The 20,003-nt window shown below is 40.7% G+C and overlaps 1 protein-coding gene across 2 annotated transcripts in view; it reads left to right on the plus strand.

The window, feature by feature from the left end:
• The window catches only part of arhgap35a (Rho GTPase activating protein 35a), a 70,382-nt gene that overhangs the window by 26,325 nt on the left and 24,054 nt on the right, over positions 1-20,003 (plus strand). For both annotated transcript variants that reach the window (XM_034310740.2, XM_026934874.3), the window contains one exon: positions 14,687-18,760. In XM_034310740.2, the coding sequence (XP_034166631.2) occupies positions 15,029-18,760 (3,732 nt within the window). In that variant the 5' untranslated portion in view covers positions 14,687-15,028. The remainder of the gene's footprint in view (positions 1-14,686; positions 18,761-20,003) is intronic.

A 20,003-nucleotide genomic window follows, 5' to 3' on the forward strand; every position in this document is an offset into this window, starting at 1 on the left:
TCACAAGGTTGTGATGGGCTTTAACATGCCAAACATATTAACAAATTCAAAAAGACTGGAAGTGTTGCGGACCAACCGAGAAGTGATGCTGGCTTACATAGTCCCCTATGAGTGGAGATTTTTGGGACACTGTGTATTGTAAAGCATCAAGACCATTATTGCAAAATTAATTGTAACAATTAGTAATGTCATACATTGCTTATAATGAAGCAGCATTAGGTGCTAAAACTGTAGAAATAAAGAATATCTGTGAGAATGAGTAGACCAATTAACTTGTACAGCTAGTCTGCCTTCATGTAGTAGTGACTGAGTGTTGAGAACAGTAATAAGCACTCATATGAAAGTAGGCTGCGTGGCTGGTATGCACAGTTGAATATAAGGTTTAACCAGTATAATGTAGTCACTTTGGATGTCGGGGAAGTATCAGGATGCATTGCCATTCACATTCCAAATGCAATGTGGCTACTTGCATCCCAGATTACTTTGAGTGGTTGGATCACAAGAAGCATTTAACCTCATTCAGACCTGCATTTAGACCTGCATTTAGCACTGTGCACTTGTGATCCGATCACCCGAGACGGATGTTAGTACGAAGTGTGAATGAGGCTTATGTGAAGTCATGTGGCCCTTAAGAATCCCTGTGCTTTTGAAAAGTAGGTGAAAGCGCAGAGTCATCACTCCCCCCCCCCCCCCCCCCCCCCCCCCCCCCCCCCCCCTTTAAGAAATGGCAGCATGTCAGGACATGTTCACACAATCCTCAACACTCTTTAAGGAGCCAAAGCCCATTAGTGAGCTGCTGCTGCTCAGCTGTTCCTAAAGCCACGTTAACCCCCATTCAGATCATTACATTGTCACTATTCCTACCCAAGTCACTTTCTCCACTGTTTTCCAGCAGCTCCTATTCTCTCGACAGCAGGGGTGTCACGCACTAGTCCTGGGGGCCATGGCACTGCACAGTGTGATGTTTTCCCTGCTCCAACACATCTGAATGAACTCATCAAGAGCCTGATAATTAGCTGATGAGTTCAGGCAGGTGTGTTAAAGTGCTGTTTCTGGCCCACTGTAATTAAGCACCAATTCTACTTTATCTGGACTGCAATACATTTAAGCAATATCACATGAACAAGAGTGCGGTTATGCTGAATATTGGCACGGCTGTGATTTGGCTGTAGGTAATCCCAGCCGTGCCAATAGTAAGTATAACCGCATGATTGCGAGTGCGATATTGCTATACACCCGTTCTATAAACAAGAAATTAATATTGAGTAAGTGACATTTCAGACAGAGTATGGCCAAATGTTCTGTTTATTTTTGCTCCTCTAGTGGGACTAGAGCCCAAAGAATTCACTCTCACTTTATAGAATGTTGGCTAGCTTGCTAGCTAGCTCACATTGATTTGTACATTCTTGTTAAAGGTGCTTTTGGTAAAAGTGGCATCGCTTCATCCTTTTCATCTTCAACCAGATGAGCTTTAGCAGAACAAAGTACAAAAATGAAATTGCTCAGTGACGAAAACACTTACAGAGGCTTTCCTTTTTGTCTTCAGCATAATAGTCCCAAATCCCGAGGGAAAAAAAAATGAGCTTTCATATTTTAAATCCAAAGTTATATTCCTCAAAAGTATTGTTTGCCATGTTCGCTGATTGTCGCTAACACCAGTGTAGTAATGGTTTTGAACTAGGAAGTGGAATTTTATGTGGCGAACACAGATGAGCGGAGTGATACACACAGTGAAACGTCCCAGTGCGGTTATACTAAATATAAGCACGTTGGAATTCCGCTCGACCAATCAGATTAGTGTACCGGAACTAACTGTTGTATAATACAAAGTATCAGAAAGAGATTTCTCTTTTCAAAGCAAGACTTTCAAGACTTGTATTAAACCCTCTCTGTGAGATGGATTTAAACTTAAACACAATATATTGAACACACTATGATGGTGGTCTTGGGTTTGTTCAGGTGTGGTGTATTGAGTTAAGATTGGGTATATGTTTACCTCTCTGGAGTAACACAGTCCACTATGAATGACCTGTCTGTGTAACAGCAGTAGAATAACACCAGACACCCCTGTTCTTGCTGAACTAGTTGATCAAGGACTTGTTTATTTGGTGCTGGTTTAATAGGAGATGGAAGAGAATTAAACTTTGGATAGACCAAGCAATTGCAATATTGAACCGTATGCATTTCTGGTCTACACCAGTTTTACAGTTTTAGATTTACACTCAAGTCTCTCACTGCTCTGTATGCAGGTTATGAGATTAACCTGGAGAAAACCACTGGAGCAAATCTGATAGCTACATCAGTGGAGACATCTGAAAGCCATCATTTTTTCTAAACCAGCCATGTTTTTTTCAGTAGCTGCAATTATTCACATGGCATATTGATTTCTTTTTAAAAAATAATTGTAACACTCACATGTGCTTTCTCTTAGATACAGAATATTGAGTTGTTATGGAATTGTTTTAGAGGAGCGTAGTGTGTATAGAGCGCATCTCAAACCACATGATCCTACATGTTTCAGAAGAATTATCTTCCAGGATACATTTACAGTGTACATTAACAGCGTTTAGTGTGAGGTGATGTATACAGACGGGTGACAAATCAAAGGCAAACCTAGCATATAGCGTCTTTTTAGTAAAGTTTTGGGCCACCATTAGCCATCAGACCAACGCGCCTTGGCATAGCTTCTACAAGTCTCTGGAACTGTACTGAAGGGTTGAAACATTATTCTTGTAGAAGAAAGATTGATGTTTTGAGGATGGTGGTGGAGAGAGCTATCTGAAAGTATTAAACAATCTCCCATAAGTGTTCAGTTGGGGTGAGATCAGGTGACTGTGATGGCCATATCATGATTTACACAATTTTCATACTCATTAAAACATTCGGTAACTTATGTGCCCTGTGGATGGGGCAGGGTCGTCCTGGAAGAGACCACTCTCACCAGGATACAGTTGTTTCGTCATAGGATCAAGGTGATCAGGCAAAATAACTTTGTATTGATTTAAAAGTGACTCTTCCCTTTAAAGGGACAAGTGGACCCAAAGTTTTTATAGTTGTTTTTATAAATCTGTGAAGTGGTAGACACTGACACACCAAGTCAATATTGTAGAACTAGGATCAGCAAGGATGACAGGATTGAGGTTGGGTTACTCTATGATGCACTGATTCCCTTGGCTGAAGTCTACCCTCTGTTTCCTCCAGCCTCTGACACCAAATCAAGATATTGTGTGATGATGAGTGCTGACAAGGGCCAACTGGTGCAGGATGTAAAATAAAAACTACAGGCAGAGTTTGGCCACTGAAGCTCAGTGCTGTCTTATAGTCATCTTGGGTTGTCACTCTAAGACCTATAACAATGGAAAGCTGACAGAGATCGTGATTTTGATGCGTCAAACCTTCCATTTCTATGAGAAATCTCACTTTCTCAATGGAAATGCATGAAAATGCACTCTTTTCCAGTGGATACATGTCCATATGCACCCATTTGTGTGCCGATATGGGAAAACTTGTTGGATATCACTGCAGATGAATTCTGGCAAATATTCAAACATTTTGAACTTTTTTTACCTATAACTTTGACAGCTATACTAGGAAAATAAGCTAAGCTTGCCTAGGCTGTCATGTTAGGTAGAGCACTCCCCGACTACTTTAATAATACGAACAATTGTACATCTGTTAATTCATGAAATTATCCAATCAGCCAATGATCTGGCAGCAAAAATATACCCAAAAATATAACTGTCTGTGCCCACTTTTGCCTCAGATTCCTGTTCTTGGCTGAGAGGAGTGGAACCCGATGTGGTTTTCTGCTGGTCTGCCTCAAGGTTTGACATGAGATACATTTCTGCTCACTACAGTTGTAAAGAGTGGTTATTTGAGTCACTGTAGACTTCCTGTGAGCTCGAGCTAGTCTGGCCATTCTACTCTGACCTCTCTGAAAAACACACCGTTTCCGCCCGCAGAACTGCCGCTCACTGAATGTTTTTGTTTTTCACACCATTCTGTGTAAACTCTAGAGAGTGTTGTGTGTGAAAATCCCAGGAGATCAGCAGTTTCTGAAATACTCAAGCCAGCCCATCTGGTACCAACAACCATACTACGATTAAAGTCACTGAGATCACATTTTTCTCTATTCTGATGTTTCATGTGAATATTAACTGTAGCTCTTGACCTGTATCTGAATGATTTTATGCACTGCACTCCTGCCACATGATTGACTGATTGAATAACTGCATAAATGAGCATGTGTACAGATCTTCCTATTAAAATGGCTAGTGTGTGTATATGTTTGTAATTTAATCTCTGTTTAAGTGTTGACAAGACTTGTTTCTGTGTGAATGTCTTGTGCCTGTGTATGTTCGCTGTCACTACTTAACCATATGTTGTGGCATAAATGTAGAGTATGTGTGTGGAAGCCATCTGTTGCAGAGTGGTGTGTGCCTTTAGGCAGGCATTTTTATTACATAGAATACTTGGCTTTGTATGTTTGCCTGTTTTGTGTATGCAGCTTTTATTCCGAATTTTTGTGACTAACATAGTGACAGATTTTTGGGTTAATATTTTGGACCGAGGCGATGTAGCCATGTAGTAACCAGTGACCCCTGAGTGCTTGTGCTTGGCAAGCCATAGTGTAAATGTAGATCATAAACACCTGCACCATCAGCCCAATTAACCAGCCAATTACCCTTAATCTCTGCCACAAGCGTGAGAAATGGCAGCTGGGAATTGAGTGTTTGTTTCTGAAGGAGGAAGCGGCACTGCTGTCATAATTGCAGCTTTTTGTGCTCATTTTTGATGTGTGTGTGTGTGTGTTTGTGAGAAAGAGACTTCTAGTAGTGAATGTGTTTTTGTGCTTGCACCTGCATTGTTGAAAGTGATTTGTTGAGGCGTTGCGTGTGTGTGTGTTTGGGGAGGGGAGTGTGTTTGAGTGTGTTTGTTATTTGGACAGCCGACTACATGCATAGTGTTCCTCCATTGTAGGATAAGGAATCTTACACTGTTTGTTTACAGTTTGGTAAACTGCCAGACCCCTCAGACAGAGGAACCACATGATCCAGAAAGAAAACTCCCAGGATTCTTCACTACTGCCCCTACTGTTCATATAACCTTGTATTGCACGCTAATAGGGACTTTAAGCAAGGACGGCTGTAGGGATGGCTTTGGCAACTGGAACGAAATCTTTGTTCGTGACGTAGCCATGGAAACCAAAATCACTAAGAAACAACTCTAACACTATGGTGGAACGGAGTGTTTGACAGTCTTTGGCCTAAGAAAATATTGTTTTAAAAGAATTGTTTAATGCATTAATAGATAAACTAATCTCACAGGAAGGGTTTGTACTGATACATGATACCATATCTTTAGAAAAATTGATTCAATTTTATGTGTCGTGGAGAAAGAGCATATGTTACAAATTATCGCATACACAGTACAGCTCAGTTTTTCTTCAAGCCTCAGTAGCGTCCTTGTCATCGTTGCTTGAAATCCCTAGTGTCTGTAGTGGTATACAGTTAGTGAACTGAAAGCTATGGAGGAGTTGCATTGAGCAGTCTGTGATATAAAGAGCATATAGTATGCAAGAGGGTGAAAGTTGTGGCAAGTGTGAGGTGTGTGTTGCTGTGAAGTGGTGGAGGTTGCCACTGATGGCTGAAAGAAGGAGCCTCAGTTGCTATCAGTTACGAGGCGCTATGCACTGGTGCGACGGATTAATAGCTGTCATCGCACTTCTCTCCCTATGGAGTTATATTTAGTGTCCTTATCACAAACGTGCCACAGTGGTGCAAAGGAGTTAAACCAGGTAGTAGCTGCCTGCTCTGCCCTTTGGACTATCTTTCTCTCTCAAGTTGAGCAAGACTTGTGCATTAGCATGACAGTATTATCATAGGGTAGTACAGAAATATTGTTTTGAGAATTGGGGTATTCAAGACTAATAAAAATTACAGTAGAGATGTGTAAAGAGTAATCTTAACACAAAAATAAGATGAATACGACAACCGCAAACACAGTAAAAGTACCAACTAACACACCATTAAGATCTTAACTTCGTATTAAACAGGGAAAATGTGGCATGCTGGAGGGGAGTTAGGATAAAAGGGGTAGGAGCCTGCTTTCTATGGTTTCCTCTTTCTTTCTTCCTCAATGTCATTATCTGTCTTTCTTTCCTTCTCCTTCTCTGCTTGTCAGAGCAGGCCAGGCTGGCTTGTGCCTCTCTGCCTTGCCTCTCCCAGGCCTTGGGCTGAATGGAGTTTAAAACCAGACTTTTTGTTTGCCTCTTGCATCAGAATTAACATATAGACATGGCATAAGGCTCCCCTCCAGTGTAAAAGGAAGGTTGCAACAACTGGAAGAGATGAGAGAGTAATCACTCTAACACATTTGCAAAAAAACAACAGAAAGGAGGGGTGTGTGGGTGTGTGTGTGTGTGTGTGTGTCCACAATAAGGATGTTGGAAAGAAGCCGGACCTGGCTGAGCCAACTAGCTCAAATCTACTGATAAAACACCAGCCGCTCCAACCACTGCAAGCTTTTCAGCACGAGGAAATGAACTCGTGTTGCTGCCTGCACTCCGAACTGCCCATTCAACTAAATGTTTCTGTCGTTATATGAGCAGCAGGGGGGCACTGATATTTGCTGAGGTTTGAAAAAGGGCAAAGTGTCTCTTGTTGGTGAAGGGATTGGCAGAGAAGTCAGGCTGAATTAAAATCTCTGGCCCTGGTCTCATGAGTGCTGCATTTCTCTGTGGAACTTCATCAGATAATCTTTTACAGGGCCGGAGATAGAAAGACACAAACATTTCTGAATCCAGACATGGTGTTAATCCAGGCAACAACTGTCCCCTGTCTAGCCAGCCGTCTGACACAGGACTGTAACTCTTGTGATGGTGCATGAGTGATGCACGTGATGTGGATTATGTTTGTATGTGCTTTTAGGTATCCTTTAGAAATGAATGCATATATGAGTGCATAATGCATAAATGCCAATATGAATAGGTGCACAGTTTGTTGCCTTTGAAAGCTTTAGTCAGATTGCAGTTTAAGACCATTTTCTAAGATGTATAATAAATTTCAGCATGGCTGTTCCGGGAAAAATGTAATTAGGAAATGAATTCTGAAAGAGAAATGTACAGCTCCTCTGTAAATCCCGAAATCTTAAAACTATGCTAAAAGAAAATATCCTCAACCCTACACGTGCCTTTTCCTGGTAAACCCAGTGTATCCTCTGCATGTTAGTCACACGATTGGCTTTATATTTTATGACACAATAGTACTTGCTTGTAAGGTTCAACAATAACTCAGATTATCTAAAGAGATTTTTACCCTGTTTCTTAAAAGAATGCAGGAAACCAGTAATGGCTGCTAGTGATATTAGATGGGAAGGCTACAATCTGATCTCTACCAGTAGCTCAACAATGAAACTATTAGAGTTGAGCATTATATCATGAGGTTTCATCGAAGGCATACTAAGAATGATGTGGGGCAAACTATTTACACACACTTAGAGACAAATACGCAGCTGCATTCATGATTTCAAAGTTTTTAAATGTATCAAGTCTATAGTGCTGTACTGGCTTCATGTCATGTTTCCTTCAAATACCAAGCATGATAAACAGAAAAGTGTAACCCTTTAGTTCAAAACAAAAAAAGTTATGGTTATGTCACCTGTCCTTTTGTGTAATTTGTACTTTGACTGAATGTGTGCTTAGTCTGTCTAGTTTTAGTTTTGTCTTCCAGAGACATTTTTTTGGAAGAAAAGGATGTTAGAGTAAATAATCCACCTCATTCTCATTCATTACACTCGCTAGGGGGTTACCGCTGTGTAGAGGCTGTTTCACTCTGTGTAATCACCTAACACAACTGTCACTGATAGGCTGCATGAATACAGTCTGGACCTGAAAGATATCAGCCCCAGTCTCACTTATGACCTTGGTTCCACAAAAGTCCAAAATAATCTATCTTAAAACATTTGTTAACAGTAAATAATCAGATGTGAATGCCAAAACTGAACCATTATATTGATGTCCTTTTTTTTTTTTTAATGCTAGCTCATTTATATCAGCCACCCCTGTACACTGCAGTGACTTTTTTCACACTTTGACTAGCCTGTACACTCCAGTAATCAGATTTTTTATAAAGCTTAGGGTCACTTCATTGGCTGTAATCTTGTAGTTTATAATTTGTCTCATGTGTAATAGTACCAGTGCTTAATGAATTGCTGCGTTCATGAATAAAGGGTCATTTTGTTGTAGGCCTCAGCAGCACAATAAGGTGTTGGTCTCTTTGAACTGCATATAAATAACACTGTGTCTCTCTCCACTTACCCACTCTACAGCTGCACTGAATATTTCATGCCTTCTTTCCAATCCAGTCCTCTCTCTTATTCTCTTCCCCTCCCCCATTTTTGTCTCTCCGTCTTTCTCACTAAGCTGAGACCTCTTCTCGTGCAGGAAGTGTTGTCCGTGCGAGGGCTCCGTTCCTTCACTGCCCCTGGCAACACTCTAATGGAGTCCAGGTCTCTTGAGAGTGAACACGCGAGAGAGTGAGAAGGGGAGAGCGAGAGAGAGATGGAATAAGAGAATATCCTCCTTAGCACCAGATTAGTACTGATTCACTGAGAGGAATGGGCTGGAAAGAAGCATCCGTCAAGCTAAAGTGTGTTTGTGCCTTTGTTGCCTTAGTTTGTCATCATCAATATCAGCTTTGGTTAGATTCTTTTTTTATGAAATAGCATTGCCAAGGACAGGCCGGAAATGGAAGGAGCCAATCGACTGTTTGAATGGCATCTCATTTTCTGCACTGTATATATTCCAGAAGATAACACAGAGCAGGTGCTGGCACTATTTCATCACAAACTGATGACTCGAGCAATACCATCATCGTTTTATTACAGTGATATGTTGTTGGGGATAATGGTCCAGGCAGCACATTATTACTATATGTTAATATCCTCTTACTCACACTGACTTCCTCAGTACCTTTACAATACACTCCATTGATTTTACTGATGCTCCACACTTGTTGTGGTGGACCAAGACTAAACTGACATACTAGTATTCCTCTGTAATTATGCTGGCGAGCATTTGTTTGGACAGACCTTTAACAGGAAATGAATGGTTGTTTTCAGCCTTATTGGAATTTTTATAGTATTGGTATTGGTGTAATTATAGTCCTTGAAACAGTTTTTGTCTTCAGAACCTATTGTGAAGTAGTCCACCCAAAGATGCCTTTGTCTGTCTTGCGCTCGCTCTCTTTTTTTTTTTTTTTTTATTTTTTTTTTTTTTACTGGCATTCATTCAGATCATACTGGCTCATACAATTTGTGATTTGTAAAGCAATGTGAAGCATAAGTACTTGGCTTGCATGGCAAAAGGCAATAAATTTGTGTTATGGAATTGGGCAGATTACAGAGATCCTGATGGTGGACACAGCTGTCCAATTTAACAGCAAAGCAGATGCTTAAATTGCATTACATTTTAAGCATTGAGGAATAAACTGTGTTCCTTCTTATTATCCATCCTGTGATTTGCTCTGTTTCTTTTTCCCTTAAGTCTTCTCTTAGCTCTTTCTCTCTCTCCTTCACTTATTCAGTCATTCATGGTATCCGAATGCAACGTTTACTTTTATGGTGCGTTTAACTCATCTGTATTATGTCACTAAAAGCATGAAGTTCAAGCTCTCACACAAGGTACTCATCTCAAGCTGTCAGAATTTGAGTCCAGCTCTGTGAGTAGAGTCCAGCTCAGTCATCGAACAGCATGACCTCGATGACTTGGAGTGTTGCGTGTGCAAATTCCAGCCTCAGTTCCACTAGCCTCGGCCATTTTAACAGCTCTCATGCACATGTGCAGGCCAGGCTGAGGCGTATGGAATGTGACCTGTGTTTAAGAGCAGCCAAAGGCTCCAAAGGCCATCCGGAGTTGTCTCTATGATCAAGTCTTTACTGTGTCCTAAACAGCAGTGGTTCCTTTGATGAACCTGATGGAATGCACTGATCCTGAATGAATTTTCCCTCTCAAAATTTTAGCACCTTTTTATCCTGATGCCCAGTGCTAAGCACAAACTCGTGTAACTCTTATTGCTCATCGTTATGGTTTTCGGCTTGCTTGTGTCCACACGTGGCCTGTTTGTCAAAAGGCTCTTGCTTAGGGGGCACGATCCAGCCAGAAAAGTGACACACTTCAGTCCTTTTCACCTTGCTGCTCTGCAGGTGAGCTGCAGGTTTTTGCTAGCCCAAAGCTACTCTCATCTGTTAGCAGACATGTCTGAGGTTGTTGGACACTCAGAAGGCCTCAGGCCAGCCAGCTGCCTGCCAGCTGCCTGTCAGCCTATCTTTGGTGGGCCGGATACAGTTTGGCTATATCCAAATATGGATATGGATGCAAACAGATCTTGTCTCTGACTGGTGAATAGTGACATGCGCCTGCTGATTGACAGGTTTAGGTTTCTGACTCCCCAGGCTAATACTTCAGCACAGACTGCTGTGCTGAGGAAAACAAATTTGCTGCAGATTTCAGAGAATGAAAAAAGATGAGCATTTTATCAAAGCCAATTTTACGGTCTCTGAGTTTGCTATTAAAAACCAACATTCGTAGATTAATTCTGTATTGATTCAAATAATTCTGCCAATTTAAGCTAAGATAACAGCAAACAAAGTAGATGTCTTTTTGTGGTAGCAAGAACTGCTGTCAGAGGGGTAAATGAAAAAGTGATTCATGTGGAGCAGAGTGCAGCAGAGAAGTTTTAGTGTCTCAGTAATCAGTAATCTATCAAAGCAGTAAGTATGAATTTAACAGAACTAAGGCATATGCAAGTCTTCAAACAATAGATAATTTATATTACTAAAGAAGCATTGCTGGTTATTCATTAGCAATTTCCTATTGCAGAATCTTTCCGATAGAATTGTGTCTCTTACTTTCTTAATGTCTTAGTGTGGCAACAAAACAGAATAAAGGAGCCCAGACATTTTGTTTGGCACTCGTTTTATAAAATTTCCTGAGTATTGCTTTGCATGCCAAGTATGAGCATTGCGGAAAACCGTACAAACACTCAACTGGGAGTGATCAACCAGATGTGACCATGCTTGCATACACTGAACAAGCATTTCCGAACCTCACTTGTGGATGGCAGATGATTAAGAGGGGTTTCCTTAATTAGACAAATGACTTGCTCGATTGATTGCGAACCCGTGAGCATTGCATGGATTGTTGCTTTGGCTGCCCTAATTGACTGCTCTCATGCTCTCATATTTAGGCTGGGCCAGTAGGCTTGTGTGTGTGTGTGTGTGTGTGTGTGTGTGTGTGTGTGTGTGTGTGTGTGTGAGAGAGAGAGAGAGAGAGAGAGAGAGAGAAAGAGTGATGCTCACATGACTATGCCAATCTGTAGTCAAGCAGCTGTTGTGGCCATTTCCTAGAGTGTCATTCCTACTCCAGAGCTCACTATAAAAACAGAGGTGTTTTCATATGATTCATTATTCTTTTTTTAAATTATTTTTCAAATAACTTTTAAATAGCTAAATCAGTGGCGGCAGTGCCACCTGTTTCCTGCTAAATTACACAGAATAAGGCATTTCTGTGCCCTCAATCTGTCTAGATGATGCAATCAAATCCTTATTGCCTAGTAATTGATAGAATATATTTATGGTAGTGTTGCATGAAAATGGTTAAAATGATAATCATTTATATTGATAAATCATGAATATTTATCACAATTATTCAGCCAAATTAGGAAACTAAATAGTTTTACTGCGCTTTATCTTATCATTTATCATTTTAAATAAAGAAAACATTATAAAATGCCTTCAAAGGTATACATATTGATTCAAAATAAGACTGATACTTAGTTGTATTAATCAAGTGTTAATTTTTTAAAATATAAACACAGTAAGGAAATTGTTGCTGTTGTAGATCATGCCTACTTGTCTGGTGAGCATTAGTTTTGCCGTAATTCTAAAATTGTCAGAAAATAAATGTCATACCATCAATTGGTTAGACAGTTTAAACACAGAAATGAGGAGGTTATGATTTAACATGTCAGAATCAATAAACACTGATATTTAGTTAACCAATTAGATAACTTTAGCTACTCATGCCAGTGACGCAGTGGGCTATGCTTAATTAATTAAGGAAGCCAAAATTTGTGATCACAGTTAAAATGATTTATGAAGTGCAGTCTCTGAGTGGAACAGAAGTGGGTCATGTAGTGTCGGGGGGAGAAGAAAATGGGCACTGATATGATTTGTGGCCTCAGTGGCAGGAGGTTATTGAGCTGAACAGATTTAAATTTTAGCCTGCTGTGTTCCCTTTCTGTTACCAGAGCTCAAATAGGTTACGATTAGAAAAACCCTACAAGTGGCAGTTAAAGGATTATAACAGGACCAGCAATTATTATAACAGGGCTAACAATGACCATTTGATTATCTTGGGTACTGTGCATGTTCATGAATTTCTCATCAGACAAGCTAGAGTGGTGAATGTCAGCAGTCAGTTTTGTACAGGTTTTTTTTTCCCCACCTGCATTCTTAAGATAACACTGGATTGACCCGCCCTTGATACTGCACCACATGGAAGCTTCTTTCCTTTATGCTCCAGGGAGTGGGTGGAGGCAGTAGAACTGCAGTTACAGGCTTTTCAGTTGTACTTCTGCAGGTGAGGCCGCAAAAGCTCACTTTGTGTTTGCTTAGTGGTTATTGATTGCTGGGTAATCACACAGCAGCACAAGACTGCTAAAAAGCTTTGTTGGGAGTCCTGTATGAATAAACCATGAATCCCTTCGCCTTATCACAAATCTGGAATTGACCTGCAGATTGCCAGTAATCATCCAAGTGTTGTTACAGGGCTTGTCAATATTATAGGATGTTTGATGCAATTTTTTTTGGTTCATGTTTTCTCTATAAATGCCAAAACTCTGAGTGGCTGCTTTTGATATAGATTTCCCTTTGTGTTGCTGTGAAATACTGGCTATAAATAGCAAAGTCTACGCTGCATACTAAATTTGTCATGGTGTAAGAAATTCACTTCAGGTTTCTAGCAGGATTCCAAAATTTAAATCCCAGCAAAGTTTTGCTTGTTTAATATGGATTTTAGAGAATTATTTTCACTGTCATGCCAACCTACTTTTTATTATGAGAAGAATGCTTATGGCACAGAGTTCTGCTTTATGTATTTTTAAAGTTCTGAACCATCAATACCTATTGGAAAGCCATATTCATGATCCACAGTTGTTTTAATGAAATACTCACTAAACAAACAATGAAAAGGGCATAGATTTCTGATTCTGCGTGACTCTGTTCAGTGACTATACCCCTTGTCTGTGTTGTTCAGCTTCTCGTTGAGCTTGGCAGGCTTTTGTGACTTCAGCCGTAGTATAAAGGCCTATTCATGCCGAACATGCCGAATGTTTTGCACAAAAAAAAAGAAAAACCCCACTATGAGATTTTAAAACAAATGCAAGGATCGGTAATGCTGTGCCGAAACAGTGGGGTTTTACATTTTTCATAACTCTCTTGATTTTGGGATGTAGACGTTTGTGTCATGTCATGGACAGCTCATGTGATAACCGTCAGCAGTCAGGAACTCTTGTAACTGTGCACAAAGAAGTGTATGATAAGCAGCGTGGGGACTACAAAAATATTAACTCAAAGGAAACTGTGTTAGTGCTGAGCTGGAACGAAACTGGCAAATGGTGTTTTAGTGGAAATTCCAGTGCAGTATTATGGCTCCACATAATTTAAATTATACTCAATAGACAATAAGAAAAGTTCCTGGTAATTTGTCTGTTGTATTTTTAGAGATGGTGCAGCATACTCAGTAGCACTTTGAACTTGCCCACAGTCATTCTGATGTTCCCAGCACAGATTTTGTTATTCCATTTTCATTTTGTAACTTATATGAACAGGTACTGCTCCCTTTTTTAAGAATTGGGTGTGTCCCATATTGTACTATATTTTCTTTCATTTGTTTACTTAGGAGAAGAATGATCAACTTGTCCTCATTGCTGCTGTCTATGGTGAACCTTTGCCATTTATTTCAGATGGCAAAAAATACACTTCAGGATTGTTGTGAAGGACTTAAAATATTCCCAACCAATTATTTTTAATTACATTTACCTACATGGTAACCTTGTCTACCCTCCTCATTTTGTAAAGAGAGCTCAAATTCAGCTCCTTTCTCTAAAAAGACTTAGTGTTGCTAGTGGTTTGAGAAAATGTTTCCTTAAATTTAAGTGTAGTTTCAGTTTTGTTATACTACATTCTTAAGCTTTTGCAGATAGTTTGAGGCATATATGATTTATGTTATTTAAGTTTTTTACTTTTTAATTTGTTAGAATTTACTGAAAATTCATTCTTGAGCTGGAAAGTATCCAGTGTCATTTAGCTTCCCTAGTTGCTTAATTAACAACTAGTTCTAAAGTGCTTATGAAGGCTTGCATGCACACTGTACACAAACAATTCAAAGCCTATAACAAATTGTACACAATCACACAACAACCATGAATATCTATGTCTTTTAATTATCTTTTATACATGTGCATCAATTAGCAATGTTTTTGGTATAGTTATTTCATTTTTGTTTTTATGATTATGACCAGAACCTCCTGGGTTAATAGCAACATTATCATACAAAAAAAAAAAAAAAAAAAAAAGACAGCGTGATGAAAATTTACTCATACTTTTTTTTTCTTCTTTCTTTCAGGCATATATTCAAGGTGAACAAACCCAAGACCTTGGTTGTGTTACCGAGCCCTTGAGAAGAGATGGGCTGGGATAGTTCTGCCTCTATCACACCTTTCTAGATTCACATTGGACCTTCTCCCCTTCCTCCCAAATCCCCAACCACCCACAGGCGCCTTATGAATTTTGGGGTTTTTCTGCTAAGTGCACAAATGACTCTGTATTTAAGATTTGGCCATTAAGAGTATTGAATACACTGTCCCCAACCTTTTTTGAGTCCTGGATGTGCTTGGATGGAATAGCAACCCAGTAGCTTTCCAACTAGAGCTTCTGGGAATGGCAAGATGAGTGGTTTCAGTCGATAATGATGGCAAAAAAACAAGATGCCCGGGCACCAACCTACAACCTGGTTGTAGTAGGTTTGTCCGGGACTGAGAAAGAGAAAGGGCAGTGTGGGGTAGGGAAGTCCTGTCTTTGTAATCGCTTTGTACGCCCCAGTGCTGATGATTTTTATTTGGACCACACCTCTGTTCTGAGCACTAGTGACTTTGGTGGTCGTGTGGTTAACAATGACCACTTTTTGTTCTGGGGTGAGGCATCACGATCACTGGAGGAGGGACCTGAATGCCGAATGCATGTGGTGGAGCAGACGGAGTTCATTGATGACCAGACTTTTCAGCCACATCGAAGCACTGCACTGCAGCCTTACATTAAGAGGGCAGCTTCCACCAAACTGGCCTCTGCTGAAAAGCTCATGTATTTCTGTACTGATCAGCTGGGTCTTGAACAGGACTTTGAGCAAAAACAAATGCCTGAAGGAAAGCTTCTTGTTGATGGGTTCCTTCTTTGTGTTGATGTAAGCAGGGGAATGAACCGTAATTTTGATGACCAGATGAAGTTTGTTTCCAACTTGTACAACCAGTTAGCAAAGACTAAGAAACCAGTTGTGCTTGTATTGACCAAGTGTGATGAGGGAGTTGAGCGATATATTAAGGACTCTCACACCTTTGCTCTAGCCAAGAAAAATCTGCAGGTAGTTGAGACTTCAGCACGCTCTAATGTCAATGTTGACCTTGCCTTCCTCACCCTAGTGCAGCTGATAGATAAGAGTCGAGGAAAACCGAAGATCATCCCCTACTTTGAGGCTCTGAAGCAGCAGAGTCAGCAGATAGCATCTGCTAAGGACCGCTATGAGTGGCTTGTCAGTTGCATTGTGAAGAACCACAATGAAACATGGCCCAACATCAACCGCAGAATGCAGACTTCCCCTGAATACAAAGAATATGTCTTCCTCGAGGGTACTTCCAAAGCCAAGAAATTATTTCAGCAACATGTGCACAGGCTCAAACAGGAACACATAGAAAAACGGCGCAAAGTTTATCTTAGTACACTTCCACAGGCTCTGTGTACTTTGGTACCGGATTTAGATGAGATTGATCACTTGAGCTGGTCAGGGGTACAGAAGGTTCTGGAGACAAAGCGTGGGTTCTCACAGTGGTTTGTTATACTAGATGACACACCATGGGAAACTACTCCACATATAGATAACATGGAAGATGAGCGCATACCCCAGGATCTTTTGGAAACCCCAGCTGCAGAAGACATCTATGAAAGTCATTTAGAGCACCTGAGAAATGAGAGAAAACGAGCAGAAATTCGTCGAGAATTCAAAGAGAAACTGGTTGCGTCACCATTTGTTACTCCTGGCAAGCCTTGGGAGGAGGCCCGCAGCTTTATAATGAATGAGGAGTTTTACCATTGGCTGGAGGAACCAGAGTATCTAGATATCTACAACAAGCATCAGAAGGAGATTATTGACCAAGCCAAAGAGGACTTCCAGGAGCTTTTGCTGGAGTACTCTGAGCTGTTCTATGAGCTTGAGGTGGATGCTAAACCCAGTAAAGAAAAAATGGGTGCTATTCAAGAGGTTCTTGGAGAGGAACAGAGATTTAAGGCTCTCCAGAAACTTCAAGCAGAGAGGGATGCTCTAGTACTCAAGCATATCCATTTTGTGTACCACCCAACAAAGGAGACCTGCCCTAATAGTCCTTATTGTGTGGACAGCAAGATTGAGCAAATCTTAGCCACAAGATTTCCTACTCGATATGCATTTGATGGCACCTTAAAGTCCCTGTATGGTGAGGGAAAAGTAGATAGGATTAATCTTGTAATCCTTGGAAAAGATGGACTTGCAAGAGAGTTAGCCAATGAGATCAGAGCAATGTGCACCAGTGACGACCGATATACACTGGATGGAAAAACATACGAGCTGGCTCTGCGGCCTATAGAAGGCAACGTACGTTTACCAGTTAACTCTTTTCACACACCTACTTTTACACCACATGGATGCCTCTGTCTCTACAACTCTAAAGAATCATTGTCCTATGTTGTTGAAAGCATTGAGAAGCTTCGAGAATCAACCATTGGTCGAAGGGATAACAGCTTAGCACAGCTCCCCATGTCACTCCTACTGATCACCAAGAGAGGAGTAGGATCAGTTGGGGATATTGGGGGAGAAACTGCCCAAAGTTTAATAATTCAAGGGCAACAGGTTGCTGGAAAGCTGCAATGCACTTACTTGGATCCTGCTTCCCCAGGTGCAGGCTATGCACGCAATCTAAATGAAAAGCAGATCAACCAAGTCCTAAAAAGCCTCTTGGATGTACAGAGACCCTCTTGCAGTCTTGGAAGTAGCTCACCTCCTTTGCAGACTCCACGTGCCCGTTTTAGAGACTCTCATGCTCAACAGACTTCAGAGGCTGATTTACATGTTGTAATGTGCATCATGTGTGGAGACAGTTATGATGTAGACCAACTTTTATCACCATTCTTACATTCTCAGCACTGTAGACCCTCCGCCAACCTATCTAGTGGCACATCAGTGTTATTGGACCTTACTATTGGTGGCCAAAGGCAAACCATTAACCTAGCTGTGCTATCGTATCATTCTACCTTTTCTTTACGCAAGAGCCGTTTAGTGCATGGATACATTGCAGTATACTCAGCAAAACGCAAAGCTTCCATGGAAACACTTTGCGCCTTCCTTTGTGAAGTGCAAGACATTATTCCTGTGCAGCTGCTGGCAGTTGGGGAGAGTCAAGCAGAGCTAACAGAATCTGAGGTAGCCCGTGATCAACTGGCTGAAGGGGAGGAGTTGGCTCATGAAATTGATTGCCGTTTCAGTTCTGTTGTCTGTGGATCTGGTGGGGTAGTGGGTGGCTTGCATCGAATAGATCTCTTCCAGCCCTTCTTAAAGGAGGTAGTTGAAAAAAGGACCATTGTAGAGGCCACACATATGTATGACAATGTAGCAGAGGCCTGCAGTACCAATGAGAGTGTCCATTCACCTCGTTGCGGGTCACCAAGCATCACCCTGCTGGACTCTGAAGATGATGTCGAGCCCTCACCACTTTACCCCATCTGTAGAGACGATAGCAATTTGACTCATGGCTTTAAGTTTTCTGACCTGGAAAGTAGCGATACCTTCAGCGTCATTTCTGAAATCAGTACCTTTGAAAGCAAGCTTAACAACAAAGTTCCACCACAGGTGCGACCCAAGCCTACAGTTACATTTGGGAAAGTTAGTCTCGGCTCCTACATGGACCATGGAGGTAACAGACGTTCATTACCTTCAGTCACATGGCCGCCAAGCAGTGATGGTGGTTATGATCCTTCTGATTATTCTGAGCCAGTAGATGCTGTACCTAAGCCCCGCCCCACAGAAGAGGAAAACATTTACTCAGTCCCACATGATAGCACACAGGGTAAAATCATTACCATTCGCAATGCAAACAAGAGCCATTCTAATGGTGGAGGCAATGGCTCAGACAGTGAAGCAGACAGCAGTTCACTAGAGCGCAGGCGCAAGCTGTCTACTGTTGGAGTTAAGCCACGATTATACCGTGATCGCTCTAAACGATTGGGCAAGTTCAGTAATTTCCGCACAAGTTTCATTGGCAGTGATGATGAGCTTGGAGGTCCACCCAAAACCAAAGAGGATGAGATGGGGATACAGAAAGGGGACAATTCTCTGAATGAAGAGGGTGAGGACCCTAAGAGAAACAAAATATTGAGGAGTCTGCGCAGAACTGGCAAGGTAAGTTTCAACTTGCATATGTGCAGTTTTTAGGATTGATTGACAGAGTTCTGCTCTTTAATGTTTGCCATTATGTGAAGAAGATTCCATATTTGCTTTTGTTTTGCTGAAGCTGTACACCATAGCAGCGTGTATTATGCCAGGTATTTTTCTGTATATTGTTAAAATCTATTTTGTAGCATTGAAATGGCATTTGTAGCATTTAATACTCAGCATAGTCTGTTAATTTGTTCCATATGTTCTCATTAGCCTAAGCTTGATTTGAGAAACATTGCTATTATGGTATTCAGTGAGTTTACAGGATGAAAGTAAAGACAACGGAAAATGCTTTCCCCTTTCCCTCAGGAATCTGGACATATGTTGAGAGTGAACTAATATTGGCCATGTGTTTGAATTAAAAGGCATTACCCTTGCTCATTACCTTATACACAAGGTTACAGTTTTGTATTTTCAGGTTGCATAGCCTCATGGCTAAATAAACAAAAATGTCCTCAGATTTTAATATTCAATGTTGTTTCTGTTAATAACAGTCTAGTGACAAAAATTTATTTCTGTTTGTTAATTTCCTAGTCTATGGCATTAACACTTATTCATATTTTAGTGCCTTATAGTTACTGCGTTCACATATTCTGCCAGAATAATCATGAGTCATGTTAATAAAATACGGATCTGCCCTGATGCTGGGCAAAGCTGGATATCTTTAACATGTATCATTAGTCCTTCAGCTTGTTCAACTTGTTTAGAAAATAAGCAGACTTTAAAATTTTTGTTAGTGTACTGCTGACAACATAATACCAGTAAGTGCAAATTTGACGTGATATTAATACTTTAATATTTCGCTATAAGTTAATTGGTTGAATCTTGAAACCATGCTTATGAGGATCTAGCTCATCTAGCTGTTTAGGTCACACTATTGATCTCTGCTTTTCAAATGCAGCTCTGCCAGCATAATCAACAATACCGAACTCTGACATGTGCAGTATCAACAGTTTATTAATTATGCATTTAATGCAGTTGCACTGTTTGGACACCAGAGGACCCAGTCTGCACATACCGTGGAGTTAAAATACATAGAGCACATGCTGGTCACGTGTTCTTTCGTGGTGAGCGTGTGCCATTACCAATAATCATCTCTTGACCAACTGAAACATGTTATAGGTTATATGGTTACAAAACCACACAATTAAAACAGTTAAAATGAGCTTGCACTTTATACAGGCAAAAATGCACATTGTTTCGCATT

The sequence above is a fragment of the Pangasianodon hypophthalmus genome, chromosome 14, assembly GCF_027358585.1.
Source record: "Pangasianodon hypophthalmus isolate fPanHyp1 chromosome 14, fPanHyp1.pri, whole genome shotgun sequence".
Lineage (NCBI taxonomy): Eukaryota > Metazoa > Chordata > Actinopteri > Siluriformes > Pangasiidae > Pangasianodon > Pangasianodon hypophthalmus.